The sequence below is a fragment of the Astyanax mexicanus genome, chromosome 14, assembly GCF_023375975.1.
Source record: "Astyanax mexicanus isolate ESR-SI-001 chromosome 14, AstMex3_surface, whole genome shotgun sequence".
NCBI lineage: Eukaryota > Metazoa > Chordata > Actinopteri > Characiformes > Acestrorhamphidae > Astyanax > Astyanax mexicanus.
The window spans coordinates 18,714,437-18,740,548 of NC_064421.1; the positions used below are offsets into that span (position 1 = coordinate 18,714,437).

A 26,112-nucleotide genomic window follows, 5' to 3' on the forward strand; every position below is an offset into this window, starting at 1 on the left:
AAACCACAATCAAAGCTAAAGGCAGTCCAATAAAATATTAGTGTGTGTGACCTTTTTTTTTTTTGGCCAGGCAGTGTATATTTAATTTATGGTGTACAGTGATGTGTATATTTGTAGTGTATATTTTTTTATTGTATAATTTTTTGCACTCTTTGTATTAAGTAAGATATTTTTACTCAGTTAGTTAGTCTAGTAGAGAGAAACCATAGCACCCCCCCCCCCTTCTTTTTTTGCACAACATTAAATCCAAAGCACAGAAGAAAACATAAAATTAGGTCACAAACAAAGTTCAAACAACCATCAGTACAAAAATACAAAGGCAATAACACAAACAAAAAACAAACATTCATATAACGTTATTAGAAAAAGGATTCATATAATATTGCTTCAAAATATCTATGCGACTATCATTTTTTAAGTCTAAATAACAAATGTTTGGAATAAAGGTATCTTTTGTGTATATAACATTTACCTAAATTTGTCCTTGTTGTCTAATGAAGGGTCATTAAAATATATAATAAATATTAGAGTTTGAGGACCCTCAGATCACTCATACTCACTCACTCACAGTCCACTGCATTGAGTCGGGACCGGGTGCTCGTGCGCGCTGGCTCTGGCTGGCGTGTGTACGTCACGACGCCGCGCGCTTATATGAGGCTGTGCCTCGCCTGCAGCGCAGGACGGTGAAGGAGCACAGAGGCGGGTCGGAGCCTCAACTATGAGACTTTACTCGGGTTAACGGTCAAGCAGCGCACGTTTCAGGTCACGGTTTGCCGCATGGAGGGCAGTGTTTGAGACCGTGAATCCGCCTGGATGGTGAAGATTAACGGCGGCGGTGTGAAGGGAACATTCCAGCGGAGCGAATCGCACCGTCTGCTTCCGACTTCTGCCCAGGTCAGCTTCAGTCGGTCTCCAGCCCTGCTGTCGGATTAGCACCAGACACTAGCTGTAGCCAACACCGCTGCGTCCAACCAGCTGAATAAGGCACCATTATTAGACAGTAAATGTCTAAATAAAGGTTTAAACTTGCTAATTTAGATATGTGTATTTACCTCTGCGTGTTCGCAGCTGCTAGCGGACGTTGTTATGTTAGCTAAGCTAAGCTAGCTCGGTGAGCTAAACATCGCCTTATCGTGTGTAATTAGTTACTAGGTCTCAGGGTAAGTCAGGCTAAGCAGTCATTTTCAGGGTGTTTTTGGCAGTCAGGGAGATTGTTAGCTGGCTGTGAGTGGGTGGAGGTGCTGCGGTGTGTGTACAGCGCTTTTTATCACTTTGGCGGATTGTTTTTGTAACTTACTGACGCCTCTTTAGCTTTAAATACCCACGAACTCTGTAACTGACGTCGCTAGGTAAGTTAGCTAACCTACCACAACTAACTTAACTACCAGCTTTATTACCAGCTATTTATTCTGCGCGGCTTCGTGCTAGTTCTGCGTTTTTACCCATCGATCTAAACGCTTGTTATTTTAGGTAACCCTAGATAGATAACGCTAATGTTATCTGCTGGCACAGAGCCCTGTCAGCCTTGTTTTTTATGCGTTAACATGTCGACGTTGATTTGTTATTGTTTACCACAATATCAGCTTCATTTTTCTTGTTTATTTAGCCCAGGTTTCATTGCATGGCCTAAATAAGATGGTTCACACCAAACCGACCATCCAGTTCTGCAGTCAGTAGTTTAAACCAGCTTAATTTTAGTTTATCTCTTTGGGAGTTTCCTTTTTCAGATCTTGAACTCGTTTGATTCTTCTAGGCTACGTTGCTTTTAACAAAATTAAATTGAAATAGGAACTAAGAGGTTCAATCATGATTTTATCACCTCCTTGTAAACAGCTCTTAAGTGTCTACCTGCTTACTAGCTAATAATGGACGAGATAGCTAGCATTGCCCATCTAGTTAAGACGTCAGGTATACACGTCATTCAGTATTACTACATTCACACGTTTCACAAGTTTACTCTCAAGGCAAACAGGGGACATTAAGCAGCAGAATAACATGATTGTGTATAATTAAGTACCTGAGCTACTCTGATGTTTTCATAAACATTATTGAAGTTGGAAAGCGGTACAAAGAAAAATAATTAATTCCTACGTACAGTTCTTGTTTTACCAAAAACAAGTAATTTTACAAGTCCCTTTTTTAAGAATCTAAAGTCGTCCTTCTAGGTTTAGTCACACTTCACAGTACACATTTAATGTAAGATACCTTTGAGCTCATTATAGGGAGACCTTCAGTAATTCAAAAGCATTTGTTTCCATGTTTATTTTAATATTAAATCCAAAACATTTTAGCTCTAAAATTGCTCTGTCAAGATATACATGTCATTCAGTGTTGTCACATTCACTCGTGTTTACTCTAATGGCAAACAAGAGAAATTAAGAAGCAGAATAACATTATTATTATTAACTGAGCTGTTCTGATGTTTTTATGAGCGTTCTTACTTTTAAAATCTCAAGTCACTCTTCTCTTATATTTGACAATGTATATTTAAAAACGCACTCACTTGTCACATTCTGCATCTTGTTTCATAGTTTGGTCTTCACAGTACAATTTAAAAGAAGGATGCTTTTGAGATCCTAAGAGGAATTCATCCAGTAATCTAAAAGCTGGTGTTTTCATGTTATTTTAATTATTTCCAAACCTTCTTAGATCTATGATAGCTCTATCAAGGTGTTCCTCCTCACAGATTGGCGTTGCATTTGTTAATGTTTTTACATAGCAATTCTAGTTACTGCCGTAACTGGAACTAACACCAAATAATTATTAACATATAACAAGATGTCTTATGTTTTATAGGTAACAATTTCTGGCCTGTATAGAAGTAGAACCCACATCACTTGGCATTAATAACACTGAGCACTAACCAACTGAGCTACTTTGACATCCCTGTCCCTCGTCTTAGGGGCCAAAGTGCAGCGTTCATGGTGGGCCAGGAGCTAAAAATACTATAGTAGACAAATACAGGCCAGAGTTATGCTTGAAATTTTATCATTACACAATATTTTCCTCGTAAAACTTTCTAAAATACAAATAAAATGTTTAATCAAAAATAATTTACTTACATGCATTCTAACTTTTTTTAATCTTATTGTGAGTTGGTGATGTTCAGGTAACTCTCTGGAAGGCCAAATGAAACTCCTCATGGACCAAATTTAGCCATTTCCTGCTCTAAATATATCTTCCTTCAGGCTGATGAAGGAGTTAAGGTTGAATTGCCAACTAATTGTAGTGAGTTAAGCCTTACTGCACAGGCAGTGTGACCGCCGGGCTTTCAGACAGGCTTTTAGCCAAACTTTGAACTCACGCCTGGTTTGTGATTAACAGGTCAGCAGTTAGCAACAGTGGAGAGATCCAAAGGGCTTGTTTTTGTGTAATGGGGGAAGTGGGATGAACATTTTGGAGCCATTCAGTTGCTGTAATTGTAGACTAGTAGAAAAAAAGAGTGGCTTTTGTCTCCGTCTGGTCAATTTCAAACTCAACCTTGCTGTCATATGGCGTTGGAAAATTATATGCTCCAGTGTGGACAACTGTATACTTCCTCCATGATATGGCTGGCCTATATTAAGCACTTGAAGTTTAATGTAGGCCAGCATATTGTGCTTTAGGGATATTTTGGTCGCCTTGTGCTTGACCTGTTTTTGGTGAATCTCTCAGGTAATGTTAACCTAATTATAAAAATTAAATTAGACTTTATTTAATTTAAGTTATATGGGTGAATTTGATAATTTTGTAGGCCAGGTTTGATCTTGTAGATTTTTATAAATAATAAGTAGTGTTTTATTGGTTTTGTAACTGTTCTATTTAATGCTAATCCGGGTGGTCTAGTCGTATGTTTATTGGAATTTACACTTGTGTATAAATATAAATATATATATTCACAAATCATAGGCCTATTGTTGTTTTGTTCAAATGCTGAACCATTGTGTAATTGTATTAAATAAGGATTTGGTGCTGCTGTCATTTGAAGCATATTGATAAAATGTATAATGTAATCTCGGCGCGGGTAATATGGGTTTTTATACAAGCTCTTGGTTTACTTGTAGCCTTAGAAGCATTTCCAAGCTTTCCCTATTCTTCAGTCATTACCTCCATTAACAAACTCATGTTCAGACCTGCGAAACTGTGGCACCTCATTGACAGTGCTTCTCTTTTCCTCTCATCAGCCTGTGAGAATATGTGCTCGCATAGGAGAAATGAATGCCTTTGAAGGTCTGGCAACTGCCAGCCTGACCACCTGTTTCACTGCAGTCATCCCTCTGGTTCTTGTAAGGGGCGTCTGACAACTGGACTGCCTCCATGGTCTTGGAAAACCTGTTTGCCCACTTTGCCTGGAGTCATGTAGCAGCTAGAGGGGTGTGTTTAGGGTGGTGTATTTTACCCCACCACACAGGCCTCTGAGAGCTATTTGAAAGACGTTCATGTGGTTGCAGTGAGTTTTGTGCAGCAGGTTTGAACAAGCTTTGTCTTGGAGATAAGAAGAGTTTGGCTGCTCTTGTGAAGGACTGCTTTGCTTACTTGTCTTTTATAAGTCTGCTGTCATTTGTTTTTGTGCCAACCTAGCATGGATGTTGCCGTATAAGTGAGGTTACATTTCAATAATTTTAGATACTTCAGTCAATTTTATCTTTGTAACGCTTTAAACTAGATGATTTTTACAACACTGTTGATACAATGGTTATTCATACAATCCTGAATTTGTCTAATCTTAATCATATGTACTTAACTGCAGTTTGTGATGTGATTAGTCATGATAATACACTTGGTTAAAGAGCATAATCAGTTCCTCCCCCTTTTTGTAGGTTATGTACAGGGTGTTGTAGTTGTGACTAACAATGGTATATGTGCTTCACTTGGCATTAAGTTCTAACATTTGGACTGACTGAAATGTAAAACCCATGTTTCCATGATGAATAATGTATTCTGTATACACAAATACACTCTTCCACCAGGAAATGTTTTTACACAGATTTTAGTTTGTATGGTAGTTGCTTGCACTCCAGTGTGGATTTTGTGAGCAAATGCACATAAGCTCACATCCACGTGCACTTTGTTCCAGGGTGTGTTCTGATCTCTTACAATGCATTCCAGTAAGACTCTGATGTTTCCATTAGCAGATACTCTTCAACCCCTTTTGAAACTGAGCCATAGGTTCAATCACAACAACACAAGTTTCCCTCAAGAGGGGTTGATTTTTTTTTTTTTTTTTTAGGGTTTAGACATAACCAGTGTTAATATCGTTCATGTTTAATAGTACAAAATGCACTGGCGAGTTAAGTGATTGCTGGGAGGTTTGTTTGTCTTGACTTTTCAGGCTAGTCTTACATGGATTTCCCATTTCTCTACTCAAGACCTATATTCCTTGATCCAAAACCTATTACCTTACCTCACATTTGTCATAAACCTATATGTGGTTTTAACCGTTTTGGTCAGATTCAGAACACACATTAGATGTTATGACTGTAGATATGTGACCCAAAGCCTTATAAAACTATTAAGTTCTGAGCATCTACCTCTCTAGCTCCTGCTGTGTAAATGGAAGCTATGAGCTAATGCTTACATCAGCCTTTGTGTCACACTTGCAGCAAGCCTGCAATTTCTAAAACAATTGTGCTTCAAAATAAGTCAATCAAGTACATGTAGTGTGAATTTGATCACTGTCATTGACTTAACAAGCCTGCTAACTTTTAGACATTTATACTAAGCTGTTGTGGCGTTTTTAGACTTCTGCTGTTTTAATATTTGCCATCTGAAACCTAGCGAAAACCACCAGGCTATAGTTCCTGTTCCATTTAGGAAAATAGTGTGGCTTGGTCTTTCCTCCTGTTCCATGGTATCTTTAGTAGTCCAGCAGCCACTTTCACTTAAAGTGCATGTTGACCTGGTTGTACCGTACTATTTCTGGGTTGGTGTTAAAGCAAAAGCTTTGCTTTGGAGAATGTGAACACATCTTCAAAAGCATCAAACCGACAGGCACTCAAGCTGCTTTTACGAAGCCTGTGTGAAGTTCGAGTGGTTGTGAAATTCAGAACCTTAGCGTTTGTGGATAACAAAATCTTATTCTATAATTCTGCTGTAGATAAATAGCCTGCTCTATTGGAAACTAGCTCCTTCTGGCCAATGGTCAAAGAACAATGCAATCACTGACTTGGTGATAGATTGCTAAGCCTTCTGTGATTGGTTTTATTGGTCTGCAATTGATCTTCAAGAAGGTAGTCAATTAGGCATCTGGAATTTGGTCTGTTAAACCATCTGCTTCATAAAGTCTGGTCTTTTTAATTGGTTGATGCCCAATATATTGTTTCAGCATTGCCATTACAGTGTGTGCATGTTAAATAATCATATTATTGGGTGTACAGTGTCGCATGCAATATCAAATGGATCAGGCTGCAACTTATTTTTTCAGAATTCATCTACCACTGGCAGATTATTTTTGCCCAATATGTTTTTTTTGTGTTTATATATATATATATATAAACACAAAAAAAACATATTGGGCAAAAATAATCTGCCAGTGGTAGATGAATTCTGAAAAAATAAGTTGCAGCCTGATCCATTTGTTATTGCATGCGACACTGTACACCCAATAATAGGATTATTTAACATACATACTTTTTTTTAAAGATATTGCAATATATATTTCAGGGAAAAATAGCAATGTCTATTTTTAGCTCAATATTGTACAGACCTATTTTAAACTCTGTTAAGAATGAGAATGAAATCTCTGAACAAATATTCCATACATCCAACTTTCCCATAGCATTAATACCTAATGATTTTTGACTGAATAGATGTGTTCTGAATGGAGATGCACATTTTGATCATTTGATTTTGAATGTCTGCCCATACAGAGTCTCGATCTGATACTTTGGCACGGCAGCAAAAAAAAACAATGTTTTTTTTATTAATTATTTTTTAACTATGTCTAAAACATTTAAAAACATGCACTTATCACAAAATAAACAAATACTAAATAACCATATAAATTATTTCCATTTAAATATGCATAATTTCTTAAATAAACAAACTAAAAAATGTCACACAACCACAATTCTGTGTAGCAGTGTCTATGGGGAGTAGCAACGTTACATTTTGATAAATTAGTGATCCAGATCTTTTTCTACCTGATTCTGATCACCTGATTGGATCAAGGACATCCCTGGTTCTGAACTAACCTTACCAGCATCAAACACACTGTGGAAAGTATTATGATTATTCAGAATAAAGAGCAACCTCATGAAGCAAAACTATTCACAAGCCTACTTGTAACCAAAGAACACACAAGAGGGAAACACATTTTTACAAGTTATTGCGCAACAGCTCCATAACTACGTTTAAAAAGCCCCTAGATGCTTTGAATGAGCACGGCCCTGAATGAAGAAAACAGGTCCAGAGTGTTTGCCAAGTGTGTTGAAACAGCAAGACCACAGCGCAGGGAACAAGAATGTTCAGTTTTAGTATCAGGTCTGCTTTGACAGTTTGTTAAAAATATCTGAAAACATAGTTTTTTAGTAGAGATGTAAACCACTGAACTCCAGAAAAGAGAACAGAATGATGCCTTCTGCGTTGCATGTTAAAGATACTTATAGTGGTTTCTCGTGTAAATGACACTAATACAGTTAATGTGGCTGTTATTTTTTTCTGCACTGTAACAGTAGCTATTACATGTTTGTGTTTTCTTGTAAGAGGCTGTTGTGGTGGTTGTTTTTGGAGCAGCTCTAGGATGTGTTAAAAATGGCATTGTGTAAGCTAGGTAGCCACACCTCTTGAATGAGTTCCATTGTTTTTGGAAAGTTCAGGTAGGGGAAGTGTGATATGCAATGTTCTCAGGAATGCACAGTCTCAAAGGAACTCTCTCTGACCACTTTTCAATGTGACTGTTTGCTGTCTGCTTGTTTGCTTATTACAAAGTGCATATTCTTGGATGTGCAAGCCCCTGCACCAGCATCACGTAATCTGGGTTCTGTCCCTCTCGTCAGTCGGATTGTAAAAGTATTGATTATTGTTGCCTTATATAGACATGTGGGGGACATTGAATAGCCATTGGCTCCTCAGACCTCCTTTATTTCTCCTTGCAGGCACATGCATGCCTGTGCACAGAGCCGCCCCCAACTGTTCTGGCCAATCACTGAAACTTGGGTGAAGCTCTGGAGGTGTCGGACAGTTTAACCCATGTGCTGTGCTGTAATGAACAGTGTATACATATTACTGTGTTCACGTGTTGTGTGACCTGCAGCAGTGCTCTGGTGCTGAAACAGAGATGGCTTCAGTGGAAGTGACAGTAGTACAGAAACGTGAGTACGTCTCTGATCAGCGTGTATGGCCCATATTATGTTTTGAAGGTGACAGGTTCAAATTATAAATATTATTGTGCTTTTGTTGTGTAATCATAGTCTGCTAGTTCAGCATTTGTCAATTTTGGAAGATTATGGATAATGCTTATAATATTTAATTGAGCTCAGTAAAAAATTCTGCATGTGTGGTAAGCGCCCCATCTTGACTGATGTTCCAAAGATTTTCTTCATCCTTATAGAGTTGTCTTGGCTGATTTTGTACAAAAAAAACATAATGTACATGTGCCCATTTGAAGTTATGTGACAGTTTTGATTATCTTTTTTTCATGCAGTTTATTTTGGTGTTTTTTTTCCCCCATCAAAAAAATCTTGCAGGACTACCAGTCTAACCTTGGGTACTTCCCCATTGACATGATCTTGTCTGAGATGCAGCTCATAGTTCAGATGGCTAAAAGCAACATTAAAGGAACGCCCTTTTTAATAGTCAAAGGACAAAAAAGTAACCTCTTGGGTTACTGCTATAAATGACATGTTCCCAGTTTAGGCAGTACACCATGTCTTGAACAGATTGACCCTTGTTCAGGCAGCGTAAGACCTTCATTAAAACTACATAAAACTCTTGACTGCTGAGTTGTATGTCCTGTGTGTACTGGCTCTCAATACTGACCTACTTAATAAATTATGGATGATAATGTCTGGGCCTGTGGCAGTCACACATGGCTTAGCACAACTAAATGTCACTTTAATACCCAGTGTTGCTCATGTATGAAAGCTTATACTTCCTCATTTTAAAATCTTTCTGTAAACAAATTACTTGCATGTTAACTTGTGTTCAGAAGTGTTAATGGATTTTTTTTTGTGTTTTTGTTAATATGTTGCAGTGTGGCTAAAGGCCTGAGACCGGGAGAGGGGCACCACTCTGCACTGGAGGGAGGAGCCTAATGCCTCAGAAATGTGAAACTATCAGCTACTATAGCCCTACCCCTTACAGGGAACCAGGGAAACGTGCCTCCAATCCACAAACAGTCTGGAGGTAAGAAACTCTTGTAGTTCAGACATGTACTGTTTTAGGCATAGGAATTTGACTACATGGTCATTTTGTAATACAAGATGTTCACTGAATTTGTTAAGCATAAACATGATATCAGCCATATCTGATAGCCCTCTTGGGCTCTAAACCTTTGAGCAGTTGCTGTCCTAAAAGACACTTCTTTTATTAGTATTATTGAAACAGTTTAGTCATGGGAGGTAAATAACCGGATACAATACATGGCAATAATACAAAATTCAGAACTGGAAACTAAATTCAAGGTTCAAAATTCATCCAAAAAATATAGTTTAAACCATTTTTAACATGCTAGCAGTTTTGCAGTAAAGTCTGGCTTTTTCCTCTTCTAATAACCCCTCCCTGCCATGTCTGTTTTTAAAGTGAAGACTGCTTGACTAGAGTTATAGACCAAACACATGTGGTGACGCGTGCAGCCCCAGATGCCTCTGCTTTAGAAGAACAGTGTTACAGCATAATTTGGCATTAAACAGACTCCACAATCGTGACCTCATTCATCCTTTTTCCCCTGAGTTGGACAGGTTTCTTGGCAGCCCCCCTACAGGGAAGCTGTGGAGTTTTACAAGAAGTGGAGGATAACCATCTTTACTTAATTGAAGCAGTGCTGAATTGGACATGAGCTCACCTAATCATTTAATGACATCATTCCTCAGTTTTGCCTTTCACTGCTGCGTGTTTATTTTCTTTAAGCGTAATGCTCATCAACTTTTTCACTTGAAATTTGTCATTAGCAGAGGATTGTTTTGGTACAGGGTATCAAGGAAAGTTTGAGTTGAGTGGAGGCAAGGGCTGGGGTTGTATGTTTCTGCCAGATTGTGTAATGGTAAAAATAAGTCTCTGAGGGTCAGATATGAGAACTTCTCTCCAATGTGATTTTACTCCCACCCTGCAGTTTTGCTCTTTTGTTTTCCTGTCTTGGTTTAACTGTTAAGTATAGCAGTGCCACAGCGTCTTTGTTCCTTTTCTTCTGTTTCAGTTTGTGTGGTAAACCATTTCTACATAATGTCACATTCACTCAGGAGTTTATTACATGGCAACCTCTGGGACTAATATGTTTTTAGAAAAACAAACATACTAAATAGAAGTTTAGATACACTTGGATATACAACCCCAATTCCAATTGCCCGAAAATGTCCTAAGAAGATGGCTGTGTTTTTTTTTTTTTTTTGGTTTGCGCTAACTTGTGGCTTATTCTTTGCATGATACAGCTTAATTTACATTTGTGAATTGCACAGTGAACTGTGTTCACTGACACTGGTTTCTGAACGTGTTCCTGAGAGCATGCAGAGATTTTCAGTTCAGAATCATGTCTATTATTAATGCTTTGACACCTGAGGGCCCATAGATAACCCGCATCCATTATTAACCCTCTGCATTAACTATTGTGCACAGGGATTTCTCCATATTCTCGAAATCCTTTGATGATTATATGTACACTATATGGTAGTATGTCTTTGCAATTTTGTTTTTGAAATTGTCCCACAATTGTTAGATGCAGTTTTTAGCAGATGGTGAACATCTTCTGACTGTTTTGTAGTCTCTCTCTTGGAGACTCTACTTTCTAAAATGCTTTTTAGTCCTTGTCATGCAAGTTAGTTGGAATTGCTCCTACTGCAGCCTGTTTTTAGTAGCACCTACTTTTCCAGTGAATTTTAACATCAAATAATTGCATTGTGATTTTGATAACATTTTAAACAGTGCTCCAAATGTTTTGGATTTTGATTTGTACATGGTTAGCTGCTGCTCTGCTGGTGGGTTTTAGGCTGCATATAAATCATAGTGGACAATAGGGGTGTCTCATATCATATCTTACGCGATAATATCGCCAACTTTTTTGAATATCGTGAACGATATTATATTCTGAAATATATATGAGCGCTGTTCTCATTTCCCATTATATATTTACTAGAGACAGAATATATCTGTCCAGTATCATTCATTTTACTTCAGTTCTGGATATATGGAGATATTTGGAGTGTAGAATTAGTATCATGACATTCTGGATCATTAACTTCTGTTACAATCTGATAAAATTCTTATTTTTTTATATTTCAGTTAGGGGTATGCCGTATCATATCATATGCAATATTAAAATTTCATTTTCATTTTGTTGCAGTAGTGTTTTTATATTTTAATTTATTGTCTCGTTATATCGCCAAAAATACTGTTATCGCAAAAATACCGTGAAATATTGTGATCTTATTTTAGGGCCATATCGCCCACCTCTAGTGGACAGTGCACATGTTGTAGTATCCTACAATCTTCTGCTCACTCTCAAACATTTATTGCTTGTAAACTTGTGTGGACATATGTGCCTCACATTCTCACTAGAGATTGCACTTTGCTGTTCTTACTACATTTTGTACTTCTCACACTAATCCTTAATCTCAGAGAATTTCAAGAATGCTTAAAAATACTGGAGTAAAATGCTGAGCTGCTAACATTACACAAGAAGCTGTGAGAGCTTTGTAATCAAGCTAGGGTATTTTTTCAACCGATGCCAATACTACTATGTCTAAAGTCAATTAGTGTTTTCTCTCTAATGGAGAGATACAATGATTTGAGAAAATCCCTGTACCTTTTAGAAGCAGTATTTTAATTGTAGTGTTAGGTTAAGTGTGTTCAGAATTTATGTACTGCTGGTGTGTTTGCCCTCCATGTGTGCACTGTACTAACAATTATGTGTGCGACCGGAAACCAGAGGGGGTGTTGGGCCAGGAAATGTGTCTGTATCCATGGAGTTGCAGGCCATTGTTGACTTGGCACCCATGATCTGCCTCCCACTTTGTTTGAAACAGCTGCTCAACAAAAACATCAATATAAGTTGGTCATTGCTGCTGCTTTGCAAGGGAGCATGCAGGCCCTTCCTTCTCTTTCACTTTCTATCACAGGTGCCACTTTCAACACAGGACAGCTTTAGACACCTTTATCTAATTTTTGCTTCTTTCACAATATCACAACAGCCTTACACTAGGAACGTGTAAATGTTGTCATTTAAATTCCATAATAACAACCTGCCCTATCTCTCTTGTTTCCATAATCAGAATTGGGTTTGTAGTGGAGGAATGCCTTATATGCACTCTGACAGGCATCCCACTCATGTGGCTACTGTGGGTTGTTCTGCAGGCTTGCTGGAGCAGCTGGGCTTTTGTCAGCTGACTGCTTGTGTAATACCCCAGCTGTGTCTGGACATGAGTGGCCCTGCTTCTATTATGTCAGTTCAAGGGCCAAAGGGAACAGTTAGCTCTTGTTGTTTTGGGTGTGACACTGCCTGAAACTTCCTCTCTTGTTCAAATGCACGGTGCTCTAGTGTTACTGGATTAAAAACCTCTTAAATGTGAACCTAAATTCTTGGTTTACTGAATGTGTATCCTGTTAAAGACTCATCTAAAAAGCCCCCCAATAAGCCTTCCCGATAAGGCACAACTAACAATATTGTTTTAGTCCATAACTGAAAACACACTCCATGCCACCTCTATATGACCTCTGTCACACATCTGGGAGTGCAAACCCACCAGACAGTTTTGGGAGAGTAGTGCAAAGTATTTGTGCAGACTTCAGTATTGTCAGAATGTCAACACATTAATTGTATTTAGGTTTTAACTATATTGGAAATCTGTTGTCTGAGTATTCTCAATAATAATAATAATAATAATAATAATAATAATAATAATACAGTAATTACACATTACTATTATCATAATAATGACACTGATGTGTAATGAAATTAAATCTCAATAATTTCTGGAAACAGTATATTGGTATTGGTTATTGTGAATAGGGCTTAGTTGTTATTAGTTGACATGAACTATGTAAGTGCAGGGGACAGAAACACAGTAGAGGAAGGGTATGGGCTGCTTACTCTGTTCACTTTCAGTTTGGACACCAGAAGTGCCAGACACAATAGATTACTCATGTTACTCATGAAATATCACAACATTTCACATTTAAATGTAGGGTATTATAGAATTAATCACTGACTAATCAACTAATTGAAAAAAAAAATTGTTAGATTAGCAGTAGTTGCAGCCCTAATATCGTAACCGTCCAAGTGTCAAGCTTGTTTTTGTAGATAAGCTCAGATGATATGTTTAGCATTTTAAAATGACGAAAGCAGCCATTGGAAAGCTAGGAAACATGATTGGTTAATCTGTATGGCTACTTGTTTTTAGTCACTAGCCACCTATGTAAACTGATAAGATTGCATTTTGCTTTGTATAACTGGACATTTATGTGAATTTTAGCGTTTTAGTACAGAGTTTGGGGCTATGCAGTGTATGGAAATTTATAATCATAAAACTGTTATTACCAGCGGATGTTATTTTTTTTATTTTAAAAACTTGTTTCCATCTCCATTTTATTTAGTTTGTGTTTAAGCAATATTCTTAGATTTCGACCTCATCCTAGTGCACATTTCCAAATATGGTAAAAACTTTGCTGGGAAAATTACCACTACTTTGATAATTCTGTAACTAAAGTGGTAGTGGTGGCAGAGGGAGAAAATCTGAATGACTCAAAACTCAAATTTCTCTCTTTTTCTTGCAGGTTTACCACCATGCACCTCAAGTCATATCCCAAACCACAGAATAAAGAGCTTCACCAGGAGGTAGGGCAAAATGGCATACATCACATGGATCAGCGGGGAGTACTCAGAACTGAGTGGGGTGTTCGCCAAGCATCAGGTGTCACTGGCTTGCCTGGCAACGGTACAGCCAACCGGTGTCCCCTCAGTGTCATCTCTACCAACACCCTCCGTTGTTCCACCAACAATGGTAGCACTCCACCTCATAGAACAAGTGGGGATTTCTCCAGTTCCTGGACCCACAAGAGCAAAGCACCCTCCTCTGTCACTAAATTCACAAGTTCCTTAGTTTTGCTCTCAACCTCAACTGGCTTGGAGAATGACTGCTCTCTAAGAATATATCAAGGAGAGGAGGGAGAAGGAGCTCTAGACATATGGGCTGTCATTAAACCTGGGAACACCAAGGAGAAGATCGCAATCTTTACTGCTGAGAAGTGTAGCCATGTTGGTGCAGGTGGCACTGACAGAGCACCAGACAGAGAGGGGAATAGCCCAGATATAAGGATTGTATCGATGAAAAACAAAGGTTGCTGGGATGGTGACTGGTCTGTGGCAAAGCGCAGGAAAAGGTCTGGCAACCCAGACAGACAGAGAAACATGGAATCTCCAGCACAAAAACCTGAGATACGCACAGCAACCGTGATGCCAAAGGAAAATACAGATCCTTGCAGTGGTGTAGCTGAGGAACTTGGGAGAACTGATGGAGAAGAGGAGGGAAAGACTCTTTCTGTTGGTGAAATGGTGGCATACTTGGAGCAGAGAGCTAATGATCAGCAGGTGGATTTAAAACCTCAGTCATTACGAAGCTCCAGCACAATTACGCTGTCAAAAATGGGATTGTTGGTTCATCCAGCAGAGCAGGTATCCAAAGACCCACAGCTGCCAGAAAGTCATGAAGAGGAGGAATCTGTGCGGGTGTTGGATATGGTTGCCAAGTTAGAATCTCAATGCCTAAGCAGACAGAGCTTTAGAGATGGAGGAAGCCTCTCACGCAACAATAGCCTTCGGAGAAGAGTTGGCCGTGTTTTGCTGGCAGGGTCCGAACCGTACTCTGTGCCCTTGCCACCAGTATTGCCGAGTCTGCCTCAACATGAGCGGGTGGAGAGTGCTACAGAGGGACCAGTTAGTGATGACCAATCGTGTGGCCCTTCTGAAGCTTCTTTGTCTGTGTTGACTGCAAGCTCTACATGTTTAGTCAACTGTACCAGAGATCAGCAAGAAGGTAAGAATGTGGTTGAACAAGAGAAGGTGAAGAACCTGCAGTCTTTAAGCTGTCAGACCAATGACTGCAGCGAGGAGCCTCCTCCAGGCATGCTGTTTTTTTCCCAGGCTCCCCCTAAGGCACTTGAGGAGCAGAAACTGCGGACTGTTTCTGAGAATAGCCCTATAACTCAAAACATAGAACGTTCCTTTAATGGCCGGGAGAGTGAACGTGCTGAAGCACTGTCACTCAAACAAGCACTGGGCCCTTTTTCAGCTAAGGTGGTGCTTAGTGAGGAGGACACAAATGGACTTGAAACTGATTGCAATGTGGAGGAAATGGAGGAAGGAGACGTCAGTGTAATTAGTCGGGATCCTGTGCCTTTGCCCTTGCGTCGCTTGGTATCTCACGAGTTCTTGGAGACCCGCTTCAAAATCCAGCTGCTTCTGGAGCCTCAGCAGTACATGGCCTTCTTGCCACATCACATCATTGTCAAGATTTTTAGCTTGCTGCCTACGAAAAGTCTAGCTGCCCTAAAATGCACCTGTCACTACTTCAAGTTTATCATTGAGAGTTACGGAGTGCGACCAGCTGACTCCCGTTGGGTGAGTGACCCATGCTATAAAGACGATCCCTGCAAACGATGCAAGAAGCGCTACGGCCGCGGTGACGTGTCACTCTGCCGATGGCACCATAAACCCTACTGCCAGGCGCTCCCCTATGGGCCAGGCTACTGGATGTGCTGCAGGGAGTCTCACAAAGATACACCTGGTTGCAATGTGGGACTTCATGACAACCGCTGGGTCCCTGCCTTTCACAGTATCAATATGCCAATTTATAAGAAAAGCAGGGACACCGAGGAAGATGCGTAGTGTGCCAGAGGAGGGATGGTGTGTAAGCTGTGTGGTTTCAATGAGTGCTGTGTCTCTGTGTGAATGTAACTTGAGTGTGGATGACCAGTGTTTGTTTATTGTGCCTCTGCGCTGCCATATGAGCATATTTGAGCTATATGAGCTTTTTTTTCCCTTTCCTTTATTCCTTTATATATTATTAATTAAACTGCTTTTAACCAGATTGCTAAAACTTACCAGATGGGTTGGTGTATCTTTTCACCCAGTCCTCTTCTGCAAAGCCACCACCAACTCATCTCTCTACCCTCCTCAGGTCCTTAAAGTTGGTCTGCACTTTAACCTTTAATGATGGAGTTCTCTTGAATTCTGTCAGGGTACTGCTTTCACTGATTTTACCCTCAACAGGCATTAACCTGCTTTTCACTAACTTATTTCCAAAAAAAATGGAGAAAAAGGAATTTCAATTGAATTCACTGTTTTCAAAATATTAAATATGTAAAAGCCTAATTATTCCAGAGTACATTTCTATATGGAAGCTTCACTATGCTTTTTACAATAGAGATGTTGACTTTAAGCTTCTTATATATGTTTTTAAATGTGTCCATCTCCTAATCCTAATATCTCCTGGGATCATGATGGGGTAGTTGGTCTCTGGCTTGTCTAAAAGTTGTACTGAGCCCAGTTGTTTACATTGTACATAGCACAGAATCATGCTTCATAATAGGGTGACAATAGATGGCATAAGTGTATCTTGAAATGCTCTTTCAGGTGCAACACCCATTTCATGTTTGTGTGTTTTTTACCCACTATGCTTGCTCTTATTCAACAGTGATTCCTTATCTTAAACCACTGTAAACTTTAAGTGTTGGCATCTCCCTGGTATGATGCAGTGTTTTTCATGAGGAGACCTCTGAATGTGGGGAGAAAGATCAACAGCATTATCTGCATTACAGCTAACTGAATGGCCTCAGAAAAGAGAGAGAATTCATTGTAATGGAAAGAAAATAGTCTTGTTTCAGAATTTTAAAGAGCATTATTGTAATACTCTTGCTGTTTTCTGCCTTAAGGCATTTTACTTCAATAAAGTGTATTCTGGGAGGATCTATAACTTGGAGTGGACATTTGGTTAACTGTAACTTAAAAGTTCTAAAAATAAAAAAACTGTCATTTGTGCTGTGTATAAAAGATGGAGAATTCATGAATGGGGAAATTTGAAAACATTATGCCTGAGACTGGAAGCTTAATGCAAACGTGGGGTGATCCATGCAATATTTTCACGGCTTCATGGGTATTTGGGCACGAACCTTTACCATTATTCTATACAATTGAGCAGTTTCAGATTGTTCTGCACTTCTGTCACCCTGATGTTTTTGCACAAATACAAATTCGAAAACAGATCCAAATAAAGTAATATGCATCCCTTGAGGGGGAGATTATTGCCTAAAGGCTCATTTATACTCCCGTTATGTACTAAAATAAATACATCAGTTTTAAATTATATCTGTTTGCATATGTTGAGGAATACATCCAATAGAGGGCAGTTCAGAATCTAAAGTTAAAGATTAAAGATCAAAAGTGTGTTGACGACTGAGAAAGTTGTGATGAATTATTTTTAAATAAATGAAGACATCAGTATAAACTGCTGTAACTTGTTTTAAAATTATTTCATTTTAGAGTTTCATTTTTTGATACACATGGCAGTGATTGAGTCTCATAATTTCCGGTGGCACTGCTCTGTTCCGTCTGTAGCCAAAAAGCTTTTAAGAGAATCTGCAAAAAGGCAGATGAAATAAATGCAGAACACAGACAGAAGACTCTGTTCCTGGCTGTAGCTGTACTTAACATTGAGCATAAATGAGCCTTAATGGTTAAATGTGTATTTAGATTCTATTTGGTGCTTTTGTGTCGTCGTCCCCCCCCCCCCCCATCACGTGGCCTTGAAGTGCACATTATGAGTGGATGAACATTTGTTGACTGGGTAATAAAGTGCATGAAAATAACTGGTGGGTTTCCATTGTTTTGATTTCAGACAAACGGACCGTTTTAAAATGTGAACAGCATAATATGCATTCTTAGACTGGCTAGTTGTCTTGTGTTAAAACTAAGTTTATGTCTGTGATGTCTGTTTCTAAAGGGATTCATTAATAATCATAGGGGAGAGTAGGGTTAGATGTAATTATACAACTATATATATATTTTTCATGTAATCCTACATTTAGGTAAGTCATATGTTGTGTTTCATCCTAATAATAGATTTTAAAAACTTTATTTTGAATATATACTCATTAAAAACAGAAGTGCAAAATCAGAGGGATTTAAATATAATTATCAAATATGTCTAGAACAAAACTTGACTATTATATAGTTAAGATGAATGTCATGGTTAATGTAGTTAGGAGTTTGAGTCAGATGGTATAACTTTTTTTGTACCCTATGTGGGTTTGATGAATTGATGCCGCACATTCTTACCTTTTGTTGAATGCATTCGTTTATTTTCTCTAATTTTCTCTTGGATAACAATGTAAGTAAAAAAAAATGGTTCATCTTGCCCTACACTCCCCTACTTAGTAATCATGTGTCAAGTGTTTCATTGTTACTACCTTATTTATATGTTCAGTTTTGTCTAGAAATACAATATATTGCTTGTCACACATTCATACATACACCTTCCAAACTTAAGATACATACCTTTCATATATCCTTCTTCTGCTTCTTTTATGAGCAGCTACTTACTAAACAAATCAGTGAAACCAAATAAAATCATACTGTAAAGTCTGAAGTGTCCTTTTTAATCAATATTTCAGGTTTTCATGTTTACTCTTAACAGAGCCCAAAGTAGCAGTTGAAACAAAGTCAAGATTGCTAAGATAACAAAATGAGCACCCAACTATTATTTCTTTCTTTAAGTAAAATGCCTTATATATATGTAATAAAATAAGATACAAACACACACCCATGGCAATAATTCATTCCCAGACTCTACTGCAGTGTTAATACAGTATGGGTCTTTGAATAGCTGGTGAAAAGGTGCATTTTTAGTTAAATTCTGACAAGCTGAAGCCTGCCATCACAATCATTCTGCCAGAGGTGAGTCTGGCAAACACAATGCCTTACATAAAGTATTTCTGCAAAATTCTGCTAAAATACCTGGACACACTGAGCCACCACCAGGACAACCTCATAACAGCAATCTCACACCCAACAGTTCAGAGGTGCACAGACATGGCCATGGTGAGCTCAGCCAGCAAACTGTGTGTGACTTTGGCCAGTCAACCAAATTGTAACATGTTTAGTGTATTATTTTCCTGCCCTGCTGAGGACAATCTCCCCAAACAATTAAGCTTTAAAGAAGAGACGATCGATGCTTGACTGTGGATCATGAGGGGGAAACTCTACAGTGTTGGTGAGCTACAAAAGGTCACAAATCTCAGCAAGTCAGCAGATGCCTTGCTTTGCCCTTCGTATCAGAACTAGTTGTTTTTGGAAATGGCACCCTTCCCCCTCACTGTCAACACACATTTGTTTTCTACATGCAGTCATGTGACAGAAAACATCCCTTTTTCCTAATGAGAGCTGATAAAAGAGGGAGGAACGCATTGCCCGTTTGCATAGCGTGTTCTCAGCGCTGACCAGTGTAGGCACGGAACCAGGAGGTCACTGAGGCAGCAGCAGACGAGATCATGCCTCCAGCATTGCCTACTGGCTGGGAGGCCTGCATGGCTGTACTCTGAGACAGATCCATGGGCTGAGAAGGGATATCACAGAAGCGAGGGCTGGGCACCGTTTCCCAGTCTGTACCCAAGTCGGTCTCTTCATCAGTCACTGCCTCATCTCCACTCTCCTCTGCAGGACCTGCTGCCTCCGGCTCCACAAACTCCATCGAGTCTTCCAGGTCTGCACTCACCTCAAAGGGCCCAGTCCTGTGGAAAAACACGTTTTTACAGCTTTTTAAATATTTTTGACAGTGTTACCACTGCTGAAAAGTAAAAAAAAAAAAAAAAGAAAAAAAAAGAAAAGAAAAACATTTTAACACTCCAGTAAGCATACCAACAAAGCTTAAATAAATTAGTAATTCTGTTTAAATTATATATATATATATATATATATATATATATATATATTTGTATGAGATTTTGTTCTCTAATACGTAGTAAACTTAACAGAGGATACTTATTATTCTTAACTACTACTTTCTTTTTGGCTTAATGTCCAAATGCTTTTGTAAGACAATCAAAGAAATATAATTAAATTTGTTCTTCACCTTCCAAGATTCTTGTTATCAGGAGAGACCAGAAACATGATGTTCCTCAGAGTGTGATGGGGATGAAGCAGCTCACTGTCCACATGCTGGTCAGAAAGATGAATGGAACAGCAAAACATCAAAAGTCAGTAATAAGAACAGGATTGGTAAAATAATATTTTATTGACCGATAACTGATTTAATGTAAGACACAGACATTTCAAAAACTAGTATCATGTGTCATGACTTTTGCCATTTCCCACTGAAATGGCAAAAAAAAAACTGCACTGGAATATACGTTGCTGGTCACAATCTTTACCCACAACTGTCCTGTCCACTGCAAGTGGTAATGCATTTAATGATGAATGATGTATTTCCGGTACACTGTGGATCACAACTTCAGAAATGGAATGTCACGTCCATTTGGCACCCAATATAGGGCCTCGTTTTTGGCATGTCAGTGTATATCAGTATCAAACAGTTTTGATTTATATTTTAAGTCAATATTTAAGAATTCATTAACTGGACCCCATAACATCAAAATTTACTACACTAATTTTGCTGTTTTTAAATTAATGCTAAACATGCACATAATTGGGTCCATACGGATTTAGTCATCTTTTTTCCACCACTGTGACTGAAGCTCTAATTGGATGGGTTTAAATCACAAGTGGTTATGAAAATGTATTTACTTTGAGGCCCCCTAAATTTAAAGCTGATTGTCTACACAATCACATCTTTTCAAATCAACTGTGGTGATGAACAGAATTCATATGAATTCACATAAGAGTATTAATGAATGTGAATTGTTTATTTTAATCACCCCTATGCTAGTTAATAATAAGGTGATCACCTGGGAGAAACAGAGATGCAAGATGTTGGTGTTAAGCTTGTTGACAGCACGAGTAAATCTGTAACGGGTCAAACTGTCACCACAGAATTCACTGCAAAGAGAACACACAGGCACACAGCATTAACTCAACTTGAAGAAACCCAAATGTTTACCATACTTTTAGCTAAAAGAAAAAAATCCTTGGCATCTTACCTGTTGCACAACTTTTTAGGCAGATTGACATCCAGAATATGAGAGAGGATGTTAACAAGCTGGGTAGCATAGCAGAGCGCTGCACTAATGGTGTGTGCTGGATTGATATAATCCAGCTCTTAAAAACAAAAAAAAGGTAAAAGAGGAGACACATTAGAGCTCATTTGTATCACAAACTGCATGCATTAGCGACTAATTTGTATGTTTAAATATTGTTTTATTTATTTAATCAAATCTTTGGGTAAAAAATAGGCTTAATTGACAAATTTAGCTTCTGTGAATTATAGTGATCCTACACATTACATACAAACACTTGGCTTTGCACATATTAGTGCTCCATTTCTAGGGGCAACTTTACCCTACTAAACAAAAACATGGCCTGCCAAAGCTGTTAATTATGATTTAAATATCCAAATACAGCAATAAATGATCACCGCAGAAAAATCAGTACCTGGACCTGGATTAGTGCTTTTCTCCTCTACCCAGTTGTAGTAGGCAGAACAGTCTCCATTGCTGGGCAAAGTGACATGAGGTCCAGTGATACTGATGCTCGTCTCTCCATTCTGGTCATCCCAAATCCAGCGTCCAGACATGTAAGTCGTTCGTCGGGCCTCAGCTAACTCACTCACAGTGCTGGACGTGAGGGCAAAGTCATACTCGGCCACAGCAGGATCAGCTGGGTCCCTAATAGGGAAACGAATTCCAATTAGAAAATCTCTGTAACTCTAAAGGTTATAACCAAAGCTCTAAGAAACAGTAACCCCTTTGACATAACTATTTTTGGATGGACACTTTGGGTGTCTCAAATTTCTCTAGTCACAGCCAGCTTTTATAACTGATCAATGCTAAATGACCAAAATCTGCAAAAGCATGAGTAGTTAGGTTAGTATCTTGTCCATGTTCTTCTAACCTGCTGCCCTGCTTCTCCTCCTGTGTGGGGAAGATGTGGGTGGTGAGTTCCAGGATGTGACCCTTCCGCACCTCAGCCAGAGCCTCTAATCGGCCCTGCAGTTCTTTTATCCTTTTATCTAGCAGCTCACTCAGGCGACGATTATGTCGCTCTATCTTGTCCCTCTTTTCCTGGTGCCGAAAGGCCCGCCGCTGCAGCCTCTGGCCTTCTTCCTGCGAGCGCAGCAACAGATCTTTGCCTAAAAAAAAAGAGAACATGAAACTTAGTAGGAAATGTTTAAAGTTCTCAACAGTAGAAAAAAATTAAAGAAAAGAAGAAGGCGGACTTGATGGTCCAAGTTACACTTTATAAACACTCACCGCCTCTTACTTCTTCATTCCCACTGCAGATCGCCTCCTTCAGCTGCTCAATTTTCATCTTGCAGGACATGATTTTCCACTTCTGCCATGCACAAAATCACCACAACTAGCTGTGACTATGGACACATACCAAACTCCAAAGCCAAAGTCTACCAAAGTCTTTGAAATAATCCAAAATAACAATCTTCTGAATAAATAACAATCTTACCAGTTGGTCTGCCTGGACCTTCTTGTCCATAGCTGTGGTGACTCTAAGATGACAAAGACAAATGCAGGGTCACTAACTTGATTATTAATAAAGAAGTATGCACCACCAGAGGAACTGAAAATCAATGCTGATCAGCCAATGTATTTACTGACATCATTACATAAACATCAAAAAATATTAATACTATAACCTTTTTTTTTTCTTTTACAAATTAGGTCAAATTAAATTAAGAAATTTTAGTCCATTCATCTAAGCAATTATCTGCAATTAGCAACATTATTAACTGATTTCAATGCATTCAAACATCTGCATGAATGAATTACTTCAGTGGCAGATAATACATAATCAGATACTTTAATATTGCGCTTTTTTCACCTTTGCTGAAGATTTTCCTTTTCATTTTTCATCTTCTTAAGTTTTTCCAATTTTTCTGTGTATCTAAAAAAAGACACATTTATCAGTTTTATTAGGCATCAAGGCTCATGAAAACATGCAGATTTGTTCACACACAAGGAGCATGTAAGAATCCCAATACTGTATACACTGGACACACAACATAGTGCATATTGGATAAACTTGTTCTTTACATTTACGCCATTTAGCTGATACTCTTATCCAGAGCGACTTACAAGTTAATTTGTTTCTCCTATTACAGAGGTGGGCCAATGTAGTGTTAGAGTTAGGCTTAAATACCTGGCTGGTTCTTTCAACTTTGTGTCTAGCTAATCCCGACCTTACAACTAACGATTTTCAAGCTATATCACTGTTGCAGGAAATATTTCTAGAATCAGGATAAAATTGATCAGTCTTGCTAGAGCTGAGTTGCAGTGGCGTCATCTTGATCATTCAATGTAAGGTGGTTAGGACTTAAAGTTTAAGTAAGTCTTGGCTCACACAAATAGTGACATGAAAAATGGCAAAAACCTATAGGAGAGCTACAAGAAGCTGCAAGGCAAGAATATTTTACGTGACTGTTTACAAACAATTTGAAAAGGAACACAGTTTGCAGTTAATATTCCTTATATGGCTCTTCCTTTAATATGTACAGTATTTTAAACACATGTAGCACTTTAAAGTCATCATATTTAAATTCATTTCATTTTGCACTACTTTGTCTTATTGTTAAGTGTTATTTTAATACAAACAAGTTTAATAAATACACATTTTACAAGAATCAAAGGCAAATGTATAGCAGTGAAACTGTGATTATTTGCTATACAAGGTTGTAAAAAAACTTATAGGCAGAGTTAAACACAAAATATATTCTATTAAACTAATAGTGTGGCAGAAAACTAAACTGTTGATGGGGACAAAAGTATTTTATACAGTATTGATATACACATTTTGTAAACTAATATGTGACATGTATTGTGTGTAAACTCCACCAGAAGAAAGATGGGGAAATAATCTCAGAAAGAATCTAGCTGCAGTCCTGCAAATAGTGATCCCGAGCCTTTGCTAAATCTTAGCCCGTGGCTAAAAAGTGTGTTACTTTTCTTTAGATTTGAGAGGGTGTCAGACTTCTGTGTGTTACAAGTCTTTTCAGATTCGTGTAGTGTATGGACAGCTTAAGCTAACTACCCTAGCTCCCCTACCTAGCAGTGACTAAGCTATAGCTAGCCTAGCCAACAACAAGCCACTGAGCTAAGAGAGGCTATAAAGTTCAGTTTCCGTATTAAAACATAACGCTATGTTTAACTGGTTAAACTAACTGTTACAGGCCTGGATATGGATATTATCGCGTTGTCGCATACAAGTAAACACACACAGTGTCAGGCCGAACAGCTATTGACGTCTTTGTTATTTAGCTAGTTAGCTAAGCTAGCTGGCTAACAGATAGTTAGCTCGGTGGCTAACAACCACAGCAGTGTTTACATAGCTAAAAACGTAATCATGTGAACTGCGGCTAGTCAGTCTTAATGAGCTAACTAGGTTAGTTAATTAATTAACCACTGACACTGATATTGAAGTACAGGCCAGTATATGTGTTATCAGCTGAAGACCCTTTGATTTTGTTTTGTTATTTAGTTACTGGGTGAAGTGGCGGTTAAAATGTTTAGCTATTTAACCTAATTATTCAGGGTAAACAGAGCGCGCGCACCTCTCCGGGTTTCTCCCGTCGAAATAAACGAAATCTCCCGCCTGGATGCAGCGAGCACAGGTCAGCCTGCGTCTCGCCGTGTTACAAAGCGGACATCTCTCCACCGCAACATACAGTCCCTCCGCGTCGTCCACGGACTCCACCATCACGGACCCCGGGGAGGCTGCGAGGACTGCGGGAGACTGTCGGATAGGAGCCCGGGCCCCCGACCCTCTCCCGGCGGCGGCAGGTTCACTGGAGCCCACAGCTCGGACTTCACTTTCCGGGGGACAGGCCATAACGCAGCGCTGTCTGTCAGTGAGTACCTACTGTTACTGTTCCTGCTGGGATATAACTAGCTCTGGAAACATTTTAGACAGTACCAGTTAGCTAAATGTTGTGTTGATCGGGTAAAAAAGCCCCCTCCGCCTCCTCTCTCTCACAGCCCGCCTGCCTGCCTGTGATGGTGCTGTTTGGCCGGTGTTCTGTCGAGTTGTGCTACCCATCGAAGTGTGCTTCTCAACACTTTTTTTTATTTTATTTATGTATTTATTTTTAAGTGGCAATTCTGTTCTACTTGGGTGCATTAAACAACCGAAGCCCTCACCTATTATTTGTCTGAGTGATACAAATGTGTGAATGACAATGACAGTTTAAGTTTGGGGCTTTTTCTGGCATTTTTACGTTTAAATATACACAGGGTAGCACAACCTTGTCAAACTATGCTACCCCAGTGTATATAAATATAAAATGTAAAATATTAGAAGACGCTCGCAGTAGAAGTCGCGGTATTATTTTTGAATCGCTTAATTGCTGTATCAGGATAACGTTTAGGCAATATAAGTGATTAGAAAGCGTTTTTATATTTATATGTTTTTATTAAGATTTTTTTTCTTTCAGAAATGACAGTGGTCCCAGATTGTACAATGCACCCGAGCAATTAACTGAATGAGAAAAATGCAAAGGATCAAACGCATGAAAACAGCAAAAATGAGAGTGTAACGCATGCGCAAAGCTGCTAAGTAGCACATATCGATGGTTAGCACAACTGGACAGAACACCTGTTCTGATAGAACACCGGGTTTCTCTGTACCACGTGACGGATGTTGTTTATGTTTATCTGTCACGTGTCTGTAAGCAGAGCTGCTCAGTCAAGAGTGTGTGGGGGGCATGCAAAAACACACTGCAGCGTGGAAAAACAGGCAAATACGATATGCATGACACACATACAGCCATGAAACCCATAAAGGTCAGAGTGGCCTAACTAAAACTCCAGTCC

General features: G+C 38.9%; 2 protein-coding genes across 3 annotated transcripts; one reads left to right on the forward strand and one right to left on the reverse strand.

Annotated features, from left to right (window-relative positions):
* The first annotated feature begins 653 nt into the window (after nt 1–653).
* On the forward strand, nt 654–17,163 carry fbxo34 (F-box protein 34). 2 transcript variants are annotated; one of them, XM_007251910.4, is made up of 4 exons: nt 654–894; nt 8,076–8,291; nt 9,173–9,324; nt 13,903–17,163. In XM_007251910.4, exons 3-4 carry the CDS (start codon nt 9,233–9,235, stop codon nt 16,010–16,012), a joined length of 2,202 nt encoding a protein of 733 aa, XP_007251972.3. In that variant the 5' UTR covers nt 654–894; nt 8,076–8,291; nt 9,173–9,232; the 3' UTR covers nt 16,013–17,163. The 2 variants fall into 2 exon arrangements, with proteins under 2 accessions (XP_007251972.3, XP_007251970.3); XM_007251908.4 differs by lacking the exon at nt 8,076–8,291.
* Nucleotides 17,164–18,759: 1,596 nt separating this feature from the next.
* On the reverse strand, nt 18,760–25,320 carry atg14 (autophagy related 14). The gene is made up of 10 exons (XM_007251903.4): nt 24,855–25,320; nt 23,129–23,191; nt 22,754–22,796; nt 22,546–22,627; nt 22,187–22,424; nt 21,728–21,960; nt 21,277–21,394; nt 21,085–21,175; nt 20,253–20,338; nt 18,760–19,911 (listed from the first exon to the last, which is right to left on the reverse strand). The coding sequence occupies exons 1-10, from the start codon at nt 25,130–25,132 to the stop codon at nt 19,611–19,613; spliced, it is 1,533 nt and encodes a 510-aa protein (XP_007251965.2). The 5' UTR covers nt 25,133–25,320; the 3' UTR covers nt 18,760–19,610.
* Between the last annotated feature and the right edge of the window lie 792 nt (nt 25,321–26,112).